At 33.5% G+C, this 21,706-nt stretch overlaps 1 protein-coding gene across 1 annotated transcript; it reads left to right on the forward strand.

Moving 5' to 3' along the window:
• Window positions 1–1,020: 1,020 nt before the first annotated feature.
• LOC110032673 (60S ribosomal protein L13-1) lies at window positions 1,021–12,491 on the forward strand. The gene is made up of 4 exons (XM_020736376.1): window positions 1,021–1,156; window positions 11,321–11,437; window positions 11,536–11,669; window positions 11,950–12,491. Exons 2-4 carry the CDS (start codon window positions 11,329–11,331, stop codon window positions 12,328–12,330), a joined length of 624 nt encoding a protein of 207 aa, XP_020592035.1. The 5' UTR covers window positions 1,021–1,156; window positions 11,321–11,328; the 3' UTR covers window positions 12,331–12,491.
• The last annotated feature ends 9,215 nt before the right edge of the window (window positions 12,492–21,706 follow it).

The raw sequence follows: 21,706 nt of genomic DNA on the forward strand, positions 1-21,706 counted from the left end.
ATATAATATATTATAACAAAATTATCTTAACAAAATAAACTTTAGCAACACTTATTTTAACAATTTAAATGATTTCAAAAAAATTGATTACAATAAAAATTGATTTCAATGAAACAACTTTAACACAATTATAAATTAATTTGAATAATTTCTAGTATGATGGATCAACTTGAATGGATCTTCAACAGAGATTAAACATTAATAGTGGAAGATTATTTAATGATTATAATTTGCTCATAAATCTTAGCAATTAAATATTCCAAAGCAAACTCCTAGTCTTATATTTTTATAGAAACAACTGTCTCATGGTTGTTTTCACACAGTTGCCCCAAACATACAGTCAGCTTCCCCGCAGCAGCTTCCTGCGGCAGCGACAGCTGTAGCTGCGCCAAACAGAGTCTTAATCCAATCATGTTACCAAAATATAATTTGCCAAATGATGATTTTGTTGGGATAAATTAAATTTAAAATAATGATTAAAAATTTCTAAATTATGTAAAATATTATATATATATATATATATATATGTGTGTATATATATATGAAATTAAGTTATAAACATGAGCATTTATTAAATTTTTTTAAGATCATTAGCATAGGGTGATATGCAACCAAAAATAAATGCAACTTTTAACTTGTTAGGGTGTCAATCACCCAAAATTTTAAGGGGAATTGACATGCACAACACTCAAATCTTACGCTTTTATGTATATCACACCAAAAACTTTCATTTTTACAAACATAACGTCCAATTTAGCACTAATCATGCTTTTCAACTGTGAAATTCACATTTTCATACATAGGTAAGATGTTGTGTTTGTATAAATCAAAGTTTTGGTGTGATATACATAAATGCATAAGAATTGGGTGCTTTTTGGTGGTTGAAATATAAATTTTAAACTTAATATTTAATGTTTGGAATGATTTGATATTTGATATGTAAAAAACCTAAAATAATGATAATACTCTTCACTAATATTAAAATTTTTTCTTCCCACAATAACATACATAGAAATTTGATCAACAGACGGGATTTGAACCGTTCAAGTTAGGGTTTTAAGAGTTATTAAGCTTCTCCCCAGCTTTGCAACACTTCTTAGATCCTCTGCGGCCCTCTTTGCTCACCGGAACACAAGAGTTGCGGCGGCGAAACCTGGTAAGCATAGCACTCTTCCGTGAATCTTAAAATTTCTTGTTTTCGATGTGGGCGACTTTGGGGGAGGTGTTGCGGGTTTGGCGAAAGGATAAAATCTATAGAAATTTCACGTTTTCAACGCAACTATTTTCACTTTAGGGTTTGGGACTGCTAGTTTTATATTCCAAATTTCAGCGACGGCGAACAATTTTTCTGCAGTAATCCGAGCTAAAAAGTTTCTTATATTAGATGTTTTACTATAGTTTGTTAAGAAGGATATTTGATAAAATTCATCAAATTTATCTGAGAGATACGACTAGGAATGAAACCTTATTGTTTTCTGTCTATAATTTTGCGCACGCATCAGAGCGAGAGTAATGATTTTTTATTTTTATCTTTGTCATCACTGCAATGAATAATATGTTTCCATTATAAATATTGCATGGAATATGAAGCTATCCTTGACATTGTTGGCATCACAAATATGATTTATTCGATTACAAAGTTGGTTAATTAAATTGACTTTTGATCAAAATGTGCTAACTTCATAACACTTATACGTTCGACGGTTCATCTATGTGTTTGCCAGATCATCATGCTTATTGGTCGATTGAGAGGAGCATTGATTTCTTTCAGACTTAAATCATATCTTTATATGGAAAATACCTTTCGTGTAATAGTGAATGATTTGGAATCAAGTAGACTTCTTCCATATTTGATTAAGTTTGCTTTTTCGTTAGCACATGTGGAACTTTCTCAGTCTTTCTGAAATTATCTGTGCAAGTAACTCTCTCTCCAGGTTTTCTTTTTCTTTCTTTGGAATAATTTTACTTTTTACATTTGGTGCTATCGTTGGGACAATGAAGATGAAAAAACTTTCATTAGGTGCTAAATTCACAACTAGAAGGGGATGAGTTCATAGAAACAGACAAAATCACATTGAAGCTTGTATTTCACCATCTTAATTCTTTTATACTATAATGCTTATCAATAGCCTTTTGTTCTTAAGTGATCTTTATCCATGATGTTTAGCACTTTCATATCCTTTCTAAGATCTTAAATACTTAAGGAGGTTTTATGGAAGTATACATCAAGTCTTTTAATCGTGCAATATCTTTGCTAGTGAGCCATTTACTTTCACCCAATAAAGTAGTATGTGTTCTTTTCAATTGGTTATCTCAATGCTATTGTCAAGCTATCTCATTTGGTCATCGAAGTCTGCTCTGTAAATTCACTTTGCAAGCTATCTCAATCAGCCTCTTGATCATCTTAGTCGGCTATCTTAGTTCCCGTGACAAGCAAATTGGTCGATTCTCTTGGTCTCTCAATCAACAATCTCAATTTTTTTAGCAAATTATATCATCTTGCTCTTTCCATCTTCTCTGTCGGTTTATCTTGGTAAAATTGGAAGACAACCATCATTACCATTTCATTGAATAAAAGGGGTAATCGTTTTTGACGCCTAAGCGCCGGACTGTGGCGCCTAAGTATCAGTCACGTTTGGACTCTGGCGCTCAGGCGCTATCGCTTCATTACTTCATTATGCATCTATTTTCACTTCTTTTCTTATAAACTTAATTTTCTAGATCTGAAACAAAAAATATGTAAATACCTTTCATTAAAGCGCAATATTATAAAAAAATAAGCATGAAATGCATATATAAAATAGATGATTTTGAGGCATGTCAACAGACTAAACCTACCCAGCATAACTAAGGATTTAGGAACTTAACTTTAGGTTAGCCAAATGTTCTTTATGCACTCAGAATATGGTAAATAATATGTTTGCTCCTGTTGTCACTGACCACCTTGAATTCTATGCTTTACATTCCTACACCTTATCTAGGTAAACACAAGAGAAAGGTAATCTTTACATCTCAAAATTTACCAATCTAATTTATCTAGTTAGGTTTATCCTTAGATTTAGGTTTGTATTTAGGAGTAGTTTTTAGAAAATATCCTTAATCGACATTCCAATCTAAGACTTGATAGTAGTAGAATAAAATTAGCCTAAGAAATATCTTATCTCATTTCTCTGTGGTATCGAAAAAAAAATCTATATTAATTGAATGAAACGTGCACTTGCGCAGAACTCCTGGTGTATGAAATATAAATCAACTTCTAAATTCTATAACATATCCATTTTGCACACTAGCTGCCTAAAAAAATCGAGTCAAGTTTTTGGTCAGGAAAGTAAATAACTGCGTAATTGCGGATAGGGTTACATCTTAGTAGAATATGTTAACTCTGTTTTGCAGAGGTGAACATTCAAAACCTGGAGCAAAATGATGAACCCCAATTAAACCATTAAGGACAAAAATAAACTTAGGATAATTCAGTTTCCTTAGGAATCTGCTACCTTTAGGATAAAACTTTGGCATTTTATTCCTTGAAAAATGACACTTGAACTTTTGAGAACAAATTTTAACCTCAATCAGGATTTTTCTTGAGTAGTCTTAACTACTTATGCTATAACTAACTTTAGGGACTTGTCTATATGGGAGGATTCAACCCTATAACAGGTACATCAACCTGAATTCTCTGGTAGTCATTCATAAAGTTTTCTTTCATAGTTATGTCTTCAAAGCATACTGAAGTGATCTCACTTTGGACTTTTTCTTCGGAGCTATCAATACGAAAATTCACTTTATGAAGGCTTCCCACACACTTCTTTTGTTTGTTCTCGTTATTGCTTATCATTGTCCTCTGATTTCTCATATCTTAGTTCCTCTACATAATCTAAGATGGAGAATAATTTGGAGAAAAGGGAAACATAATGGAAAATAAACTGGCGACTCCTCAACGACAACAACGACATCAAGCAAACGACGAAATGAAGACCGGAAGCGCGCGATGATTGATACCAAAGTCAAGTATGAACATATATGTGAAAGCTCGGCTCATGTTTTATTTGAGCATGAGCAACTTGTGATACGACCAAGCCAAGATCAATCTATAACATATTAGACTCAACTCGGCTCAATTACGTCCGATTTATGGTCCATTTATTTAGAAATGGTGGCAAGATCGACTAAATCTTTTAATTATTCGTAAAGAATCCTACTCAATAATTCAGTCAAATATCTAATGGCTCATAATCAAACTAAATTTTATATCTCATTCAAGTAAGCATTGTGCAATATATATAAAAAAGATAAATTTAACATACAATTTTAAGCAATTAAAAAAATCAGTATCACATTAATCTTAAGAAATTTTTTTTAACAAGTCAAACTTTAGCATAGATTAAATTAAAAAAAAAGGTAGATCTCACATATAATATATTATAACAAAATTATCTTAGCAAAATAAACTTTAGCAACACTTATTTTAACAATTTAAATGATTCTAAAAAAAATGATTACAATAAAAAATTGATTTCAATGAAACAACTTTAACACAATTATAAATTAATTTGAATGATTTTGTAGTTTGATGGATCAACATGAATGAATCTTCAACATAGATTAAACATTATTAGTGGCAGATTTTTTAACGATTATAATCTCACTGCTCATAAATCTTTGCAATTAAATGTTCCAAAGCAAACTCCTAGTCTTATATTAATCCAATCAGGTTACCAAAATATAATTTACCAAAAGATGAGTTTACTGAGATAAAATAAATTTAAAATGTTGATAAAAAATTGCTAAATTATGTAAAATATGAAAAAAATATATATGAAATTAAGTTATATACATGAGCATATACTACAATTTTTTTATGATCACTGGCATAGGGTGATATGCAGCCAAAAATAAATGCTACTTTTAATATATTAGGGCTTTTTACAATATCAATCACCCAAAATTTCCAAGGAGAATTGACATGCGCAACACCCAATTCTTATGTTTTCATGTATATCACACCAAAAACTTTCATTTTTACAAACATAACATCCATTTGAGCTCTGATCATGCTTTTCAACAGTAAAATTCACATTTTTATACATAGGTAAGATGTTTTTGTAAAAAATCAAAGTTTTGGTGTGATATACATAAATGCATAAGAATTGGGTGCTACGTTTGTAAATTTTCAAAATTTTGAATATGAAAGGTTGAACACTCCTATTTCAAAAGGAAATAAAGTTTTTGGTTGTTGAAATATAAATTTTAAATTTATGTGACAAAAAATGTTATATTTAATGTTTTGGGTGATTTTTGCAGTAATAATCCTCACTAAAAATCCAACAATAACATACATAAAAAATTGATCAACAGAAGGGATTTGAAATGTTAGGGTCTTAAGAGCTATTAAGCTTTTCCCCAGCTTTACAACACTTCTTATATCCTCTGCGGCCCTCTCTGCTCACCGGAAGACAAGAGTTGTGCGGCGGCAAAACCTGGTAAGCATGGCACTCTTCCGTGAATCTTAAAACTTCTTCTTCTATGTGTGGTGAGATCTGGAAGTTAGCCGCTTTGGTGGAGGTGTTGCGGGTTTGGCGAACGGCTAAAATATATTGAAATTTCATGTTTTCAATGCAACTATTTTCACTTTAGGGTTTTGGACTGCTAGTTTTATCTTCCAAATTTCAGATTCGACAGTGAACAATTTTTCTGCAATAATCCTTGCTAAAAAGTTTCTTATATTAGATGTTTTACTATAGTTTGTCATGAAGGATATTTGATAAAATCTGCAGTAATGCTTATTATTTTCTGTCTATAACTTTGCTCAAGCCTCAGAGCGAGAGTAATGATTTTTTATTTTTGTCTTTGTCATCACTGCAATGAATAATATGTTTTCATTTATTGGAAAACATGATACTTATGGAAGAGATGCTTGATGATTGTATTTCCCCATACTAAATCTTGAATTTGATGTATTCTCTAAAAGTTAAATCAACGACTCATGATGGACTTATTGGGCTTATATACTACTTTAAGGTATTGCCCCAAATCCAACCGAGCTACTCTAGACTATAGTTTGATGCTGATTTGTAGAATGGAGTATGACCTATTTCAAAAGATTGGCTTAGACTTTGCTCAATGACATGGTGATATATTGGTTGTTACAATTATAAATATTGCGTGGAATTTGAAGCTTTCCTTGACATTGTTGGCATCACAAATATGATTTATTCGATTACAAAGTTGGTTAATTAAATTGACTCTTGATCAAAATTTGGTAAGTTCATAACAATTATACGTTTGACGGTTCATCTATGTGTTTGCCAAATCATCATGCTTATTTATTCCTTATTGGTCGATTGGGAGGAGCATTGGTTTCCTTCAGACTTAAATCATATCTGTATATGAAAAATACCTTTTGTGTATTATTGAATGATTTGGAATCAAGTAGACTTTTTTCGTATTTGATTGTGTTCGTCAGTCACATGTGGAACTTTCTCATTCTTGTGGAAATTATCTGTGGAAGTAACTCTCTCACCAGGTTTTCTTTTTCTTTCTTTGGAATAATTTTACTTTTTACATTCGGTGCTATCATTGGGACAATGAAGATGAAAATAACTTTCATTAGGTGTTAAATTCACAACGAATTGAATGAGTTCATGGAAACAGACAAAATCACATTGAAGCTTTTGTATTTCACCATCTTGATCCTTTTATACTGTAATGCTTATCAACAGCCTATTGTTCTTAAGTGATCCTTATCCATAATGTTTAGCGCTTTGATATCCTTTCTAAGATCTCCAATACTTAAGCAGGTTTTATGGAAGTATACATCAAGTCTTTTAATTGTGCAATAACTTTGTTAGTGAGCCATTTTCTTTCGCCCATTAAAGTAGTATGTGGTTTTTTCAATCGGTTATCTCCATGCTATTGTCAAGCTATCTCATTTGGTCATCTAAGTCTGCTCTGTAAATTCAACTTGCAAGATATCTCAATCAGCCCTCTTGATCATCTTAGTCGGCTATCTTAATTCCCGTGACAAACAAATTGGTCGATCCTCTTGGTCTCTCCATCAACTATTATAATTTTTTTAGCAAATTATATCAACTTGCTCTCCCCATCTTCTCTGTTGGTTTATCTTAGTAAAATTGGAAGACGACCATCATTACCATCATGGCTATTTCAAGCGCTCGTCTTCTTAGAATATTCTCTATTCTCTCCATGCATTTCAATGAAAGTCATTTCATCATACTCTAAATTTCTTGTAATAGATAATTACGTATGTATAAAATGTTTCTTAGCTAAATTTGGGTAGGCTTTTCAATCATCTCATGTGCAACATGGCATTTAATGTTGCAGTAGGTCCAAATGATTATACTTATAGTGACTTGCCACCTATATTTATTCATACGTAATTATGTATGTATAAAATGTTTCATAGCTATATTTGGTAATCTTCTCAATCATCTCATGTGCAGCATGACACTCTATGTGGCAGCAGGTCCAAATGATTATACTTTTAAAGACCTGCCACCCATCTTTATTTTAATAAAACTCCTAACAAAAATTTTCATCATTCTTAGATATCAAGTAGAACATTTGGCGTGCAGGTAACACAATTAAAGCTTATAAACAGTAAAATTGTCAATATTAAATTAATTTAATATGACTAATTATAGTTTGGTGCCTGTGCGAAGAAAAGAAAATGTTTTTTCCTCATGAAAGGTATGACAATTGTGATGTTTTCAATTGCTAAATCTTAAGTCTCTCAAGAAATATCCATTCGAATTAACAATCCAATTGTACTATAGTTGACCACACAATAGCTCTCTATCCTTAACATTCTCCCCTCGGCTTATTTTCTTCCTATGTGAAACGCCTCTAATGGATTACTCTCCAACACTCTTTTTTGAGTGAAGAGAATTTTCTTTTGAGTGAAGAGAGTTTTTTTTTTCAAAGGCTATCATGTGCATAGTTTTTCTTACTATTCTTTTAGAGCAATTTTGTGTTTTGCCCCTTCAAGTTGCCAGTCTAAATTCTTTGTAAATTTTAAAATCAGCGTGCAGTGAACTTTTAAAATTACTCAAAGGAAAAAAACGTTTTTTTTTTAAAGCAAGCTTAAGAAGAAAAGGGTTTGTTTCTTGATTTAATGATTTTACTGCTAAACTCTATCTTAGCAAACATAAAGTGTGTATTGAAGTAGATAGTGTTGGCTTCTTCAACGGTGGAAGATCTATGTAGTCTTGGAATGCGTTTTAGCCTTTTGGTGGTGAAAAAACAGAAAGGGAGCCATCGTTCTTAATAAAAGGAAAAGAGCCAAAATGATGTTCTTATCGAGATGTCTTCAAAAAGTGACAAACACTTCTTATTCCTTAAAACACTACTTATTTTTTTGTTGATGGGATTTTCTTTAGGCACATGGAGGAGTGCACTAATTACATCATGATTCAACCTATAAATTAATGAGATGTAAGATTGGTTTGGCATGCAATTAAAAAAAAACAAGAAAAACTTTGAAATGTTATAAATAATGACTCCATTAAATATATTTTTTCCATATAATATGATGATTGTTACATTGCATCTTGTCTTAGAATCATAAAATCCTCCACTTAATATATGAATTCTTGGGCTCAAGATAGGCTGAGACAGAGATGGGAAATGAATGTAAATATATTGAACAATTGCTACACTACAATAATTCTTTGTTGATTTGAGTGTTATGGATGATTAGAATTTGTGGTTGCCGGAAGCACCAATCTCGAGATAACCATAATAAGCAGTGGAATTTTTTTTTAGGTCCATGACTTAAATATAAGTGCTTACGTTCAAATCTTCGATGAAAATGTTATTTCAATTTTGAGCTTCTTCATTTAGCTTGGTTCTGTATTCTCAACATTGATGAATGGAAAAAATGTAACAATTGGCTCTCACCCAGTTAGTTTTTGGGCAGCATCATAATATGTTGGTGAAACCGTTTCACCTTTTAAGCCATTCCTTCAAGATATCAAACTAATTAAAAGGGACTTAATAGCGTTGGCTTGCGTCATTTTCTTTCACCCTAAAGTGGTGCATAATAATTAAGTGTTTGAGCTTCACCCTAATGACTTCATACTTCAACAAAGACATCAACCCCCTTAGCTCACCAACGTTAGTTTTGGCTCTTTCAGCATTCCCTTCGTTGAGGGTTTGCATATTTTTACTGACTAAATAGGCTTTAGGGTTTTCGCACTCCCAATTGTTCAATGATTTTTTGTTCGGGTGATTAAACAATATTGCCCTTTAAGGAACATTCAATCATGTATAATTAAATCATGGAAGTATTGTTGGTTCTATGCTTTGGACTTCCCAGATTTATTATACTTATATATGAACCATTCCTCATTAGGGTTGTCAAAAAAAGCTTGTCGTTCGCAAACAGTTCGTGTTCGACTCGCCAAAAAGTTCGTATTTGATTCGTTCGATAAACAAACGAGACGAACACAAACAATTTTTTTTAGTTTGGTTTATAAATGAACCAAGTACGAACAAACCTGCATTCGATCGTGTTCAAATCGTTATTGTTCGAATTATAAAATAATTTAAAATAATTTTATATAAAAAATTATAACTATAGACTAAAAATAATTTTAAATTAAATAAATATTCATAAAATTTAATATAACTTATAATTAATTAAAATATTTTAAATAATAAATTAATCTAATTTTAAAAAAATTAATTCCTATAAATTATAATATATACTAAATTATTAATCATAATATTTTATTATTAGTCATAAATATTTAGGGTTTGTCGTTTTTATTCGTTCTCTAATTTCTACTTTTATTGGCCTCTTCTTCTTCGAGTCTTCTCCCTCTCCTTTCAAAATCTCGAAAGGCCTGCAGCAGCTAGTGCTCAGGGTTTCTCTAATTTCTACTTCTATTTGTCTTCGATATAGTGTGTTTGTCCTTGGCGAGTTGGCTTTGGCTCAACTGCTTGGTATTCTTGCTTGGTTGCTCGATAATCTTGCTCGAGTGCTTGTTTGGCTTCTGAGGTGTTATTTTTGAGTATATTTTCTCTAATATTTCATATTTATCTTCAGGTTCACCTTTTAGCTTAAATTTTTTTTAAATTTCTTTTAGATTTATTTAGATTTTTTGAGTGAAACCCATTTTTTGAAGTTTTTGAGAGTGAAATCTCTCATATTGCCTCTACATCTAATTTTTTATGGCTGAGATATGATATAAGGATTTTGCTGTGTACTATGAGGATCATTCAAATCTTCAATAAAAATGTTATTTCAAATTTAAGCTGCTTCTTTTGGCTTGGTTCTGTATTATCAACATTAATGAAGTGGAAAAATGCAACAATTGGCTCTGACCTTGTTAGTTTTTGTCCAGCATCATAATTTGTTGGTAAAACCCTTTCACCTTTAAAGCCTTTCCTTCAAGATATCAAACTAATAAAAGGGATTTGACAGCGTTGGCTTGTGATGCTTCTTTCACCCTGAATTTGAGCATAATGATCAAGTACTTGAGCTCAAACCTAGTGACTTCCTACTTCAACAAAGACATCGCCCCCCTTACGTTGCCAACGTTAGTTTTGTTTCTTTAAGCATTCCCTTATTTGAGGGTTTGCATATGCCTATTGACTAAAAAAGCTTTCAGGGTTTTCACACTCCCAATTGCTCAATGATTTTTTATTTGGGTGATTAAACAATATTGCCCTTTGAGGAACATTCAACCATATATAATTAATCATGGAAGTATCGATGGCTCTATGCAGTGAACTTTCCAGAATTATTATGTTTATTTATGAAGCATTCCTCATGCAAACTAGAAAGATGCTTAATTAAATATAAACTTTTAGTGACACCCATTCAAGTATTGGTATTAGTAGTAAACATTGTTATATCTGATGAGGTGCTGTCAGCAATATGAACCTCAGTTAAAAGAGAAAATCATTTCTAGAATTTGGGTTGGAACTATGGTGAAAGGAGTGGTTGAAGCTAAGACACCTTTTTTGGCTTTACTGCCTGAAGAGAAGTAATCATTCGAGAGAGGCCTTTGGGAGGATATCTTCAGAGGGGTTGAGAACAATTGCTATAAAGTGTGATGTTTGTTATATTTTGGGTGAATGATGCTCTTTGTACTCATTTTTGAAATAGGATTTGATAGTAGAGGGAAATAATGTATGCCCCAAAGTTGTCAAACAATGTGGGAGGTCATTGTCTTTTTTGATTGGTGGAGTTCATGATTCATTAGAAGGGACATGTTTAACGTTTGAGTCATTGCATTCGTACTTGGTGGTATTTGTAAACATTTATCTTAATGTGTTGTTATCATTGGTTTTTCAGTTGTTATCATGGTGAAGCACAATAATGTGGTGCCTAATGGTCACTTCAAAAAGCATTGGCAGAATTATGTTAGAACATGGTTCAATCAGCCTGCTCGGAAGACTAGAAGACGTATTGGTAAGGATCCCGCTCTGTTACATTAATTTTTGCCTCTTCTATTTCAATTTTTTTTTTGGCTCATTGTTATGGATTAAACTGTTGATTGGGTAATGCAGCCAGACAAAAGAAGGCAGTGAAGATCTTTCCCCGCCCGACATCTGGCCCTCTTCGCCCAATTGTCCAGTGCCCAACTCTTAAATATAATATGAAATCTAGAACTGGTAGAGGTTTCACCCTTGAGGAGCTCAAGGTGATATTCAAAATTTTATCGAAGTTGCTCACATTTACTATTGGTATTTTTATTGCTTTTCAGGCCTTCATTTGACTGTCTTCATGTAGTTTTATGATTTATGCATATGCTTGCTACCTATAATAACTACCTTATCTTTTATCCAATTTGGGCTTCCATTTGTATTTTGTTTAGAGGCATGCCAATTATATTCTCTTTGGTTTACACAATTGTAAATCTTCTCGAGGCATCTACTGGCAGCTGTTGACAATGACTGCAATATTTTTGGTATATTTCTTAGGCCGCAGGAATTCCAAAGAAGCTCGCTCCCACAATTGGCATTGCGGTGGATCATCGTCGTAAGAATCGCTCGCTGGAAGGTCTCCAAGCCAATGTTCAGAGGCTGAAAACATACAAAGCGAAGTTGGTCATCTTCCCTCGGCGTGCTCGCAAGTTTAAGGCCGGAGATTCTGCACCGGAGGAACTTGCTACGGCGACCCAGGTTAAGGGTGACTACTTGCCTATTGTCCACAGGAAGCCGTCAGTTGAGTTGGTGAAGGTTACTGAGGAGATGAAGGCATTTAAGGCTTACGGGAAGCTTCGGGTGGAGAGAATGAATGCTAGGCAGGTTGGTGCCAGGCTGAAGAAGGCTGCAGAAGCAGAGAAAGAAGAGAAGAAGTGAAAACTGTTAGCCAATTGTAGGCAGAGGCTTTGGTTAGTTTTCAGCGTATCTGTGTGTTTTCTTCTTTTTTTTTTTTTGTCTTGTCTGTCTCGCAGTAGTGTTAAGGGAACGTATTTGTTTTGGAATCGATGGATGACTGTTGCTCTCTTCATTTAAATTAATTTGGCTTTGTTTCTGCTTTTACAAACCTTTGTATTTTCTTGAATTAAGAGTAATGAATGATTTTGTTTTCCTTTTTTGTGTTTGCAACAAAAAAAATTTCTTGTTAACACTTGATTTGTTATTTAAGCTGAATTTTAATAGTTTTAATGTTAATTTATATGATAAAAGTTTTCAAATGATCAGATGTGATGGTGCTATATCTTAAGGTGCATAAATAATGATTATGATTGGTGTCTTGATCAGTGATTACCCACAAATTAATATAATTTAATTAGGGGTAATTACATACACAGCACACGAATCATTACTATGTACAAATTTTAACACTTTCATCCATTTTTCAAATGCACACTGAAAAACCAAAACTCATGACAAAAGCCTAACCCTTATTATCATTTTTATCAAATGCTTCGTGCTTGGGACTTTGGCTTTTCGCCTCTTCAGGCTTGGAAATGGGGAGGAGAACGGAGACTTTGGTTTGTAATATTGCGATTCACCAGAAAACCCTAGCGGGAGTTACTCCAACGAGCTATTCCTACCCATTCTATCCATTTGGGGCAGCTTATTTGGTGCGGTCTTGAATTGAAAACGCACCTGGGCCGTTTGGTTTGTGCCTTTAATTTGCTTATCTGAATAAACCGTTTGGGATTTTTAATCAACGAGGCCGCGGGCTCGACCTTGCAGCCTGCATTCTTTCCTTTGCATATTACTCGCATGCCCTCAGGTGCCTCCTCGCTCGATACCCAAATGTGTTTTCTACCCTAGGTGACTCCTAGCTCACCTCTCTCCCTCGATTGCTCATTTCACCTCTCCTCCTCGCTCCGATCTCTGGTTACTATGTTCTATAAGTAATTTTCGATGGAATGACTTTCTATATACAATTTCTGGCAATTTTTCGATGGAATGGTATTATTTATGCGATTTTCCAATGGAATGGCTTTCATTATGCGATTTTTCGATTCTTTGATGGAATTTAGAGAATGGGTAAATATGTGTGATTGATTTGCAGATAGCAAGTTTGTAGATAGCAGGTTTTCCGATACTCATTTGTAGAGGGTGCTCATTCGTAGATAGCAAGATTTCTGGTATCCTGTGTGTAATTGCCTCAAATTAAAAATATTGGATGGGGTTTCATCAATTCCTTTGATATTTGTGTGACAATTTGAAAAATGGATGTAAAAGAATGCTTGGTTCGTTTATAGCATTCTTTCGGGTGGCCTGTTTGCATTTGCATCTACTCAATATTACATTACTTTTTCTTTTATGCTTGGGTTATGATTTGAAAAATTGATGAAAGATGTTGCTTCATTTGTAGATGGCAATGTTTTGGGTTGGCTTGTATGTAATTATTTTTGAATTAAAAATATGGGATGGTGCTTCATTGAGGTGTGGATTGTGGTTGGAGCTTTGTTGTGGCTGTGGGTATGTGCATGGTTGTGAATGTGTGCGTTGTGTGGGGATGAGGTTGGGTGCTGTCTGTTGTGACGATTTGTGATGTGGGTTGTGGTTGGGTGATGTATGTTATGGTTCTGGGTATGTGTACGGTGGTTGTGAGTGTGTGTGTGATGTGGGTATTTAATTACCTCAAATGAAATATGGGAAGGGAAAGGGTTATGATTTTACTTCATTGAGGTGACCTGTATGTAATTGCTTCAAATGAAAATTACGGGATGGGTGCTTCATTGAGGTGTGGGTGTGGGCTTTGGTTGGGTGCATTATGTTATTGTTATGGGTGTGTGTGTGGTGTGGGTGTGTGTGTGGTAGTTGTCGGTCTTAAGTGGTGGATGTGTTGAGGCATGGCATAGCTAAATCAATTTGGTATATGATGAACTTGGATTTTGAATCAAAATGGATGCATAAGAATTTAAGGTTCATATGAAGCTTGTGTGATTCAAAAGCTGCTAGATTCTTAGCAATGTTATGGGTGTTGGTTTGTATCCACTATGTTGTATTGATGAGTTAATACGTATTTCAATGCATAGGATATTTGTTTATCTTAGTGAGAGATTTAATATGCTTCTAACAGTTCAATATGTATTAGTATGTTTTATGTTTAGGTTGAAGTTCTATATACCTTTTTGTGTATTTTGTGTATTGCTTTGTTTTAACTACTATTTTTGGTATCCATCAATGACTTGACATTTATTTCAATGAATCAAATCCTTAACATGTACTAATTCCGTGACATGTATCCCTTAGGGTACATTAGTGTCTTAACAAACCTTTTAGGTTAAGTTTAATGAACATGCTTTGATATGTTTATCAATGGATTCACAAAAGTTTTGGTCATTGCCATTCTTATCAAGGTGGAAGAGCAATTAGTATGTTATCCATCAATTTGGAACCAACATGATATTACCTTAATCCTTAGACATGCTAATTAATTTGCCATATTTTTATTTGATATTAAAAAAATATCCTCTACTGTGCATTTTATATTTTAAAAACATGCTTGAGGTGTCATTGGAATCATTTTAAGAAGCCCTGATGCATTTTATTTTACATTGAAGTTTATCTTGCATAGGACTCTTATATTTTTTATATGTGGATTGAAATTATATTTTGATGTTTGAAGAGAATCTACATTGTCTTTTGATGATTCTAACACCTCTCAGGTGGTTTGAATAGTCGGGTTAGGCGATGGCTGTGCGGGGTGTGGGTGGTTGCTGTGCGGGGAGTTGGGTGGTGGCTGTGTTGGGGGTTGGGCGGTGGTCGTGCTTGGGGTGGGTGGTGGCTGTGCTGGGGGTTGGGTGGATAGGGTCGAGAATTCTCTGTCAGTTACATAGTATATTTTACAGGTGCCCGCAGAGAATCATTGAGAAGGGTGACTTCTTTCTGTGAGCGAATAAGGTCGAGGATTCTACGACAGAGAGTAATCGGGTGTGCAAAGTATCCCTGAAAGATGGCCTAGCTGCTGACATAAGTAGTCTTCACTTTAAAGTTAATATGATCATATTATTAACTATTATTTTAATAGTTTTTTTCTTATTTTAATGATCATGATACTCATATTAAGTGAGGCGTATATCTTATTTTTCATACTATTTTGAATTGGATTTTTGCTTCTCAAGTATCAAATATATTGCTATGACAGTTATATTGCAAACAACATCACTTCATAGGGGCAGAATGGTCATTTGTCCAGAAATAATTACAAAATAACCTTTGTCCAACAACACAAACCAAACAGTTAATCAGCTTAACCGGATCAGCTACCAGCTTATTAATAAGCTGAAGCTGCCCCAAACAAACCCTAAACTCTAAAAATTTATAGATTTTTGTTTCGAACCTGGTTTTAGGTGGGCAGGTCAGGTTTGACAATGTCGGGCTTTGTCCAAGAGGACTCGGGTCAAGCCAGACCAGCAAAAATTCTATTTTTCTAAAGCCAAGCCCGCCCATTTTCGACTGGCTTATGACGAATTCGTCGAGCCACCCACCCAATACCCAGTTCTACATCCCGATGCTTGCATGGTTATTTAATGATACCTAATTATGACAAAAGTTGTATTGTTATTGAACCTATCAAATGAAGAGGAAATTATAAATATAGATAAACAAATAATAATTCTGAGTATTGCAGTAGGTCTTATTAATGAATACTACCAGACAAATATATGCAAGATACCAGGAGTGTCATCCTCATTTATGGGTAACAAGTGGATTGGTGAGCTGCTCCAAGGTCATTTAGGTAGAATTCATATTATGCTTTCGATGTCAGAAATTTTTTTTTTTGTGATTTGTTAGATGAATTATAGAATAATTATGGCTTTTGTAAAATGTCTTAATTTACACTCATGGAAGCATTATCCATCACCTTACATATTATTTCACATAATGTGTCTATTCGTTCTGCTTCTGAACAATGTTGACATGTACTCAATAGAGACGATTATTTCATATTTCAATATTGGGTTTAAATCTTTGGTTAGAATGTCAAACAATATTGTCAAACCAATAGATTATGTTTTTTGTGAATACACTAAGAGAAATCCGTAACGATACAACATATATATCGTTCTTCAATGTATTGATCAGTCTAATTAATTTACATACATGTTTTATAAAAAAATTATTTTAATGAATATTTTAAATATGATTGTATAAGAGAAATTGATAATACACATGTCATACATGTGTCAGAAATAATAATAAGATTGTATTTGTCAAACACTATGAACCTGCTACATAGAACATCTTAGTAGTTTGTGAATTCAACATGTATTTTAAATTCTTAGTTGTTGGATGGGAAGAGAGTGTTAATGATATTCACATATTCAAAGTTATTACTCAAAAATCTGAATATAAATTTCTAATGCCTTCATCTAGTTAGTACATTCATGGTTGTATATAAAGTGTTAAATTTGAAGAGATGCACAAACAATGTAATTATTCAGAAAAAAAATTATCTTGTCGAATTGGGATATCCCGTTACGAGATACTGCATTCCTGATTTTGACTGCAACAACCAAGTATTTAGGGGGGGGAATGAATTGTTCAACAAAAGACATTTTCATTACCAATGGTGGACCTAGGTAGGTGTCGGCACTATTTTGGGTTGTTGGTGTAAAGTAGTTGTCCGTTAGAAACTGTCGGTCACCAGAATCGGAATCTCGTCGCCCACTTCGGAAAGGTATTTAATGTATATATATATATATATATAATTTAGAAAAATATGAAATCAAACTAACCTCATATTTATCGTAGATTAAATGAAAGTGCACTATACCTCAAACCCTATATCTATCCCGAAGGATGAACACAAGACTTAAGGATGAGACTCGATCAAATAAACTAAGAAATATATGACATCTGTTAGGTCTGCGAAACCATTTTATTTGTCGACAAGTTCCCTATTTAATATGAAGGAATAAATAGGGTTTATATTAAGCTGGGTTCGGAAAAACTTCCTATAAAGGCAAGCAAAAACTTCCTATAAAGGCAAGCCCCTATAGTTAATTACATCTTAGATAACCGAAGTCACCTAAAAAAACTCTTGATAAAAATCAGAAAGTGTTATTTTCAAAAAGGTCAAACTGATAGAACTTTTCAACAAAATAGGACAAAAAGGTGTGAAAGAGAAATGATTCAAGTTTGGAACATTTTGTTGTAGAGTCCAAAGGAGGAAAAACTAGGGGATGTCATAGATCCAGAGGAGAACCTCAGTGACTTCCCAAGCTATTCTATGATTTGGCTTCAATTTTGAGGAGAAATATTTAAATGTTTCATCCTGCCAATTTTATTAATTTAGGGCTTACATTTGTGTGAAACGATCACACATATAGCCTAGAAGATTTGAGGATTTAGGTCGTGACGAACGACAACCTCGGAATCCTAAACGAATTAGGGCTTATATTGTACAATAGAACTACACAAAAACCTAAAGATACCAAAGGCCTAAAGATGAGGTGAGGGTTTATGTCACACTGGGCAAACAACCTCAAAATCCTATGGCTTGTTGTTTAGATCTAAGGAAAGTAAGGAATGGTTTAACTGATGTAGACACATTTTGCTGTTGAAGATGACTGTGCTGCCCATAATGCTAGCTACAAGCTCCTCATCATGACGAGTTTAAGTTTTCTAATGTGTCAGGTTATAATATTATATCAGATGTCCCTCTGGTTAGGGTTCTTTAAATGTTATAGAGGCATATTAAAGTTGATAAGAGCGACACCAGTTAGGATCCTACGGTTCCCTCGTTCCGGTACCACTATTTTCTATTGGATTCACTTAGTCCAAATGAATTTACTAAGCTCAACTTAATGAGTTCCATACTTTTATTTATAATGTATGAAGTCTCGTTAACAACTGTAGGTTGCCTCCTTCGAGGGATTCCCGATCATCCGATATAGATGTTTTAATTTAATTGCAATTGTTTTTTTTGTGATGTTTGTGATTAAATTTTGAATTGTCTTATATTTTGAATGTTATGGCGGTGAATTTTATCTTGATTGATTTTAGTTTTGGTTTTACGGCTATCCTAACAATTTTGGTTTTTATGCAGGGTGACATCGTTTTTTAACATGCAAGTTTTATAAGCATAAAAATACAGTGTGGAAAGTACAAGAAAAAGATGGTACTGTAAACTGTAAAAGAGTACCTAGCGAGTTTTCTCGTTCCACCACCTGAAAGGTCAGTACTTGCAAGGCATGTATATAATATTGCAAGGAATTTAAATTGCATGAGTAGATGAAGATTTAGCTACCAAATCCCATGTTATGATTTTATTGGATCTCGGAAGATCCTAGTGGATAATTTTAGAACAAAATATGACAAGTTCGATTTGCTCTTCAAAATATCCAGAAGATTTCAAACTGTTGAGGGAATAACCCTGAACAACTCTGAGGCTCTCTTGAATTATTTCAAGTTCATTTTGTATCATATTGTTCCATTAATCATCCTAGGTTAAACTGTGACTACCCCGTTACTCAGTGAAACATGACAATTTAATTATCCCAAGGATAGGATACTCGATCAATGAATTGATGTTTCATTTAAAAGTTATGTGAGTGAGTGCCCCTAAGGCAAGTCTAGGTAATTTAAGATTGTGGTGCCCACAATAAAGGTCAGGCTTTTAGTGTTTAAAGGTGTTAATCACCAATCATATCATCTCCTAAATCCAATCAATTGAGTTTAGAAATCAAGACTAGGTCACTACTAAGCCTTTAACAATCATGATGGGTGAAATGATGATTATCAATATTTTGATTAAAGTAACATATATCCACATCAAATGGTCAAACCATCCTCAACTTTGGGCTTAGGAAAAGTAAACTATCATCTTTCTGACTTAAGCCCATCGCTTAAGAATCATTTGATCTTTAATTAACTTCCAAGTCATGAAGGTTAGGAGAATTATGATCTTGTTGATATTGTGCACGGGAGTTGAGTGAGTTTCTACCCTTTAACCTCGTTGTATTTCAATCATCCAAGCATGTTTATTAGGATCAAAATTACCCATTTTTCCCTTGGTTAATCCTAAATTTTGATTAAGGCACCAAGGTCTAAAATTACTGTTTTGCCCTTTAGGCACTTCACCTCATAACTCTTTAAACACAACTCAAATGAACTTGAGGGTTTAGAGTGTCATATCCATGAGGTGACTATAATGTTTAGAGGAGAATATGTGGACCTCTCATGATTTAATTTAATTTAATTATTTATTTAAATTTTAAAAAATAGGGATTTCAAAAGTTGATTTGTTTAACTTTTCAAAATGAAATTTTTATTTATGAGAAAATGATTAAAGGTTTTCTTAGGTCAGAGAAATACTTAGGCAAAATTTCATCACTTTTTGAATTAATTTATTATAATTATTTTAATGGAAAAATAAGGAAAACCCACTTTTAAGCCTTTAAAAATTATTTTTAATTCATGAAAAATTAGGAAAAATATTTTAATGAGTCCCAAGTGATCAAAGAAAAATTAGTTACATTTTGAAATAATTTGGTGTTTTTGGGATTTTTAATTATTTTAATTACTTTAAATTTAAAATAAGGCTAAAAAATCAATTATTTTACCAAAAATCACTTTTATTTTTCCAAAGTGCCCCTGATCACAAGAAACTCAGAAAACCACTTTTCAAAATTTTCCCAAGTGTATTTAATTTATTATAATTATTTTTATACAAAAATGTAAGGTTTCTTACAAAAATCAACTTTAGTGCTTAATTTTCAAATTTTCCCAAGTGTATTTAATTTATTATAATTAAACTAAGTCAAATAATTTTCAAATTTTTACAATGTTTAAATATTTTTTTTATGAACAGTGTGGGATTGATTTTGAAAATTTTTAATAAGTATATAATTTACAAAAATTAACACAATATATTCTCATTTAATTAAATATAGAAGTTCACAAGGTAAATCAAAACATCATAATATTTTTCCTAGACTTCTCTAACCACAGGAAACCTACTAAAATTATTCTCATAATTTTTCAAGTGATATTTTGATTTATATAATTAAAATAAACCAAAATGGTCACTTTAGCTTGAAAATTAGGGCTAGAAGCATAGAGATGCCCTATGACTTTGGAAAAATCAGAGAACATCGCCTCTATGATGGGAAATAAACCCTCAAAAATTCAAGCCATGGTGAAACATTTTAAGCCATGGAGAATTAAAACACCAGAAGATATTTAATTCATTAAAAATAATATATTTAAAAAATAATTTTCATTTTTAGTCCACATTTCTCCTCTATCCACTGGGCAAGTTGGTATTTTTCTTTTATTTTTATGATTTTTTTTATAGAAAAATATGGATTTTAAAAGTTTAGGCATTTAAAATAATTAAAAAATCCCTATTTTTCTACTTATCCACGCGGCGCTAACTGGATCCTATGACGGCTCCGAAGGCTCCGAACTCACACGCGACGCTCCGCTATTCAATGCCGCCATCCACCTCAACTACCACGCTGCCCGCGGTTCACGCACCATCAGCTCGTCCGGCTTGATCTCCTCTGTTGGTTGGATACACGGGCGATCGGACGGCTCTCCGTTGTCGTCCCCAAGGACACTTAGGTAATTTGGGTGGATTTAGGAGCAAACGGCCAAGTTGGACATTTTGGTACAATTGGGATGCCCACCACCCTATATGAGTCATGGACAACTGAAATCCCCATTTGGGTCCTCTATGTACTGGTCTTAGCTAAACCCTAGCCTAGGGTTAATGAGTTTAGGGGACCATCTATATGAGTCTTCCAAAGGATCAAGGGATCAAATTCTACAATTTTAGTTTAGGGTTGTGAGTGGATATAGGTGATAGTGAGTGCAGGTGAGTGAACTAGCTCCAGACCAACACCTAGGGTCAACCCTAAGGCCAGATAAACCTATGGGAACTCTCCTTGAGCTCCCTTATAGTGACCTCACCTACTAAGTGCTAGAGGTTAGGACCGATATGTGTAGTTTCAAGTCGAGCGAGGAAGAGTTTAGAATTTCTAATGGTGAGGGTTCCTTTCTAGTTTTCTAGGAATACACAATAGGAAAGTCCTATAGCTAAACCCTAGACTACTAAAGAGGGAGAACTAAACCTCAACCAAAGGTGAGGTCAACAGTAGGGTCCACGGGGGGCAACAGTCCCCCTCGAAACTCAGAGTTTTAATTATGATGGGAGAGCAATTTTGTCTTTTGCCCCTCTTGAAATACAAAATTTTTTCATCCTAAAATATCATTTTGCCTTTCATTTACTTAGCTCCTCCCACGTTGGGTTGGGGGG

Source organism: Phalaenopsis equestris, unplaced genomic scaffold (assembly GCF_001263595.1).
Source record: "Phalaenopsis equestris unplaced genomic scaffold, ASM126359v1 Scaffold000999, whole genome shotgun sequence".
In the NCBI taxonomy this organism is placed as follows: domain Eukaryota; kingdom Viridiplantae; phylum Streptophyta; class Magnoliopsida; order Asparagales; family Orchidaceae; genus Phalaenopsis; species Phalaenopsis equestris.

Excerpts from the sequence above, each read along its gene's own strand:
- LOC110032673 (XM_020736376.1), top strand. The coding sequence starts at position 11,329 with ATGGTGAAGCACAATAATGTGGTGCCTAATGGTCACTTCAAAAAGCAT. Across the intron at positions 11,438-11,535 it reads GAAGACTAGAAGACGTATTG|CCAGACAAAAGAAGGCAGTG; the intron begins GTAAGGATCCCG and ends TGGGTAATGCAG. Across the intron at positions 11,670-11,949 it reads TCACCCTTGAGGAGCTCAAG|GCCGCAGGAATTCCAAAGAA; the intron begins GTGATATTCAAA and ends TATATTTCTTAG.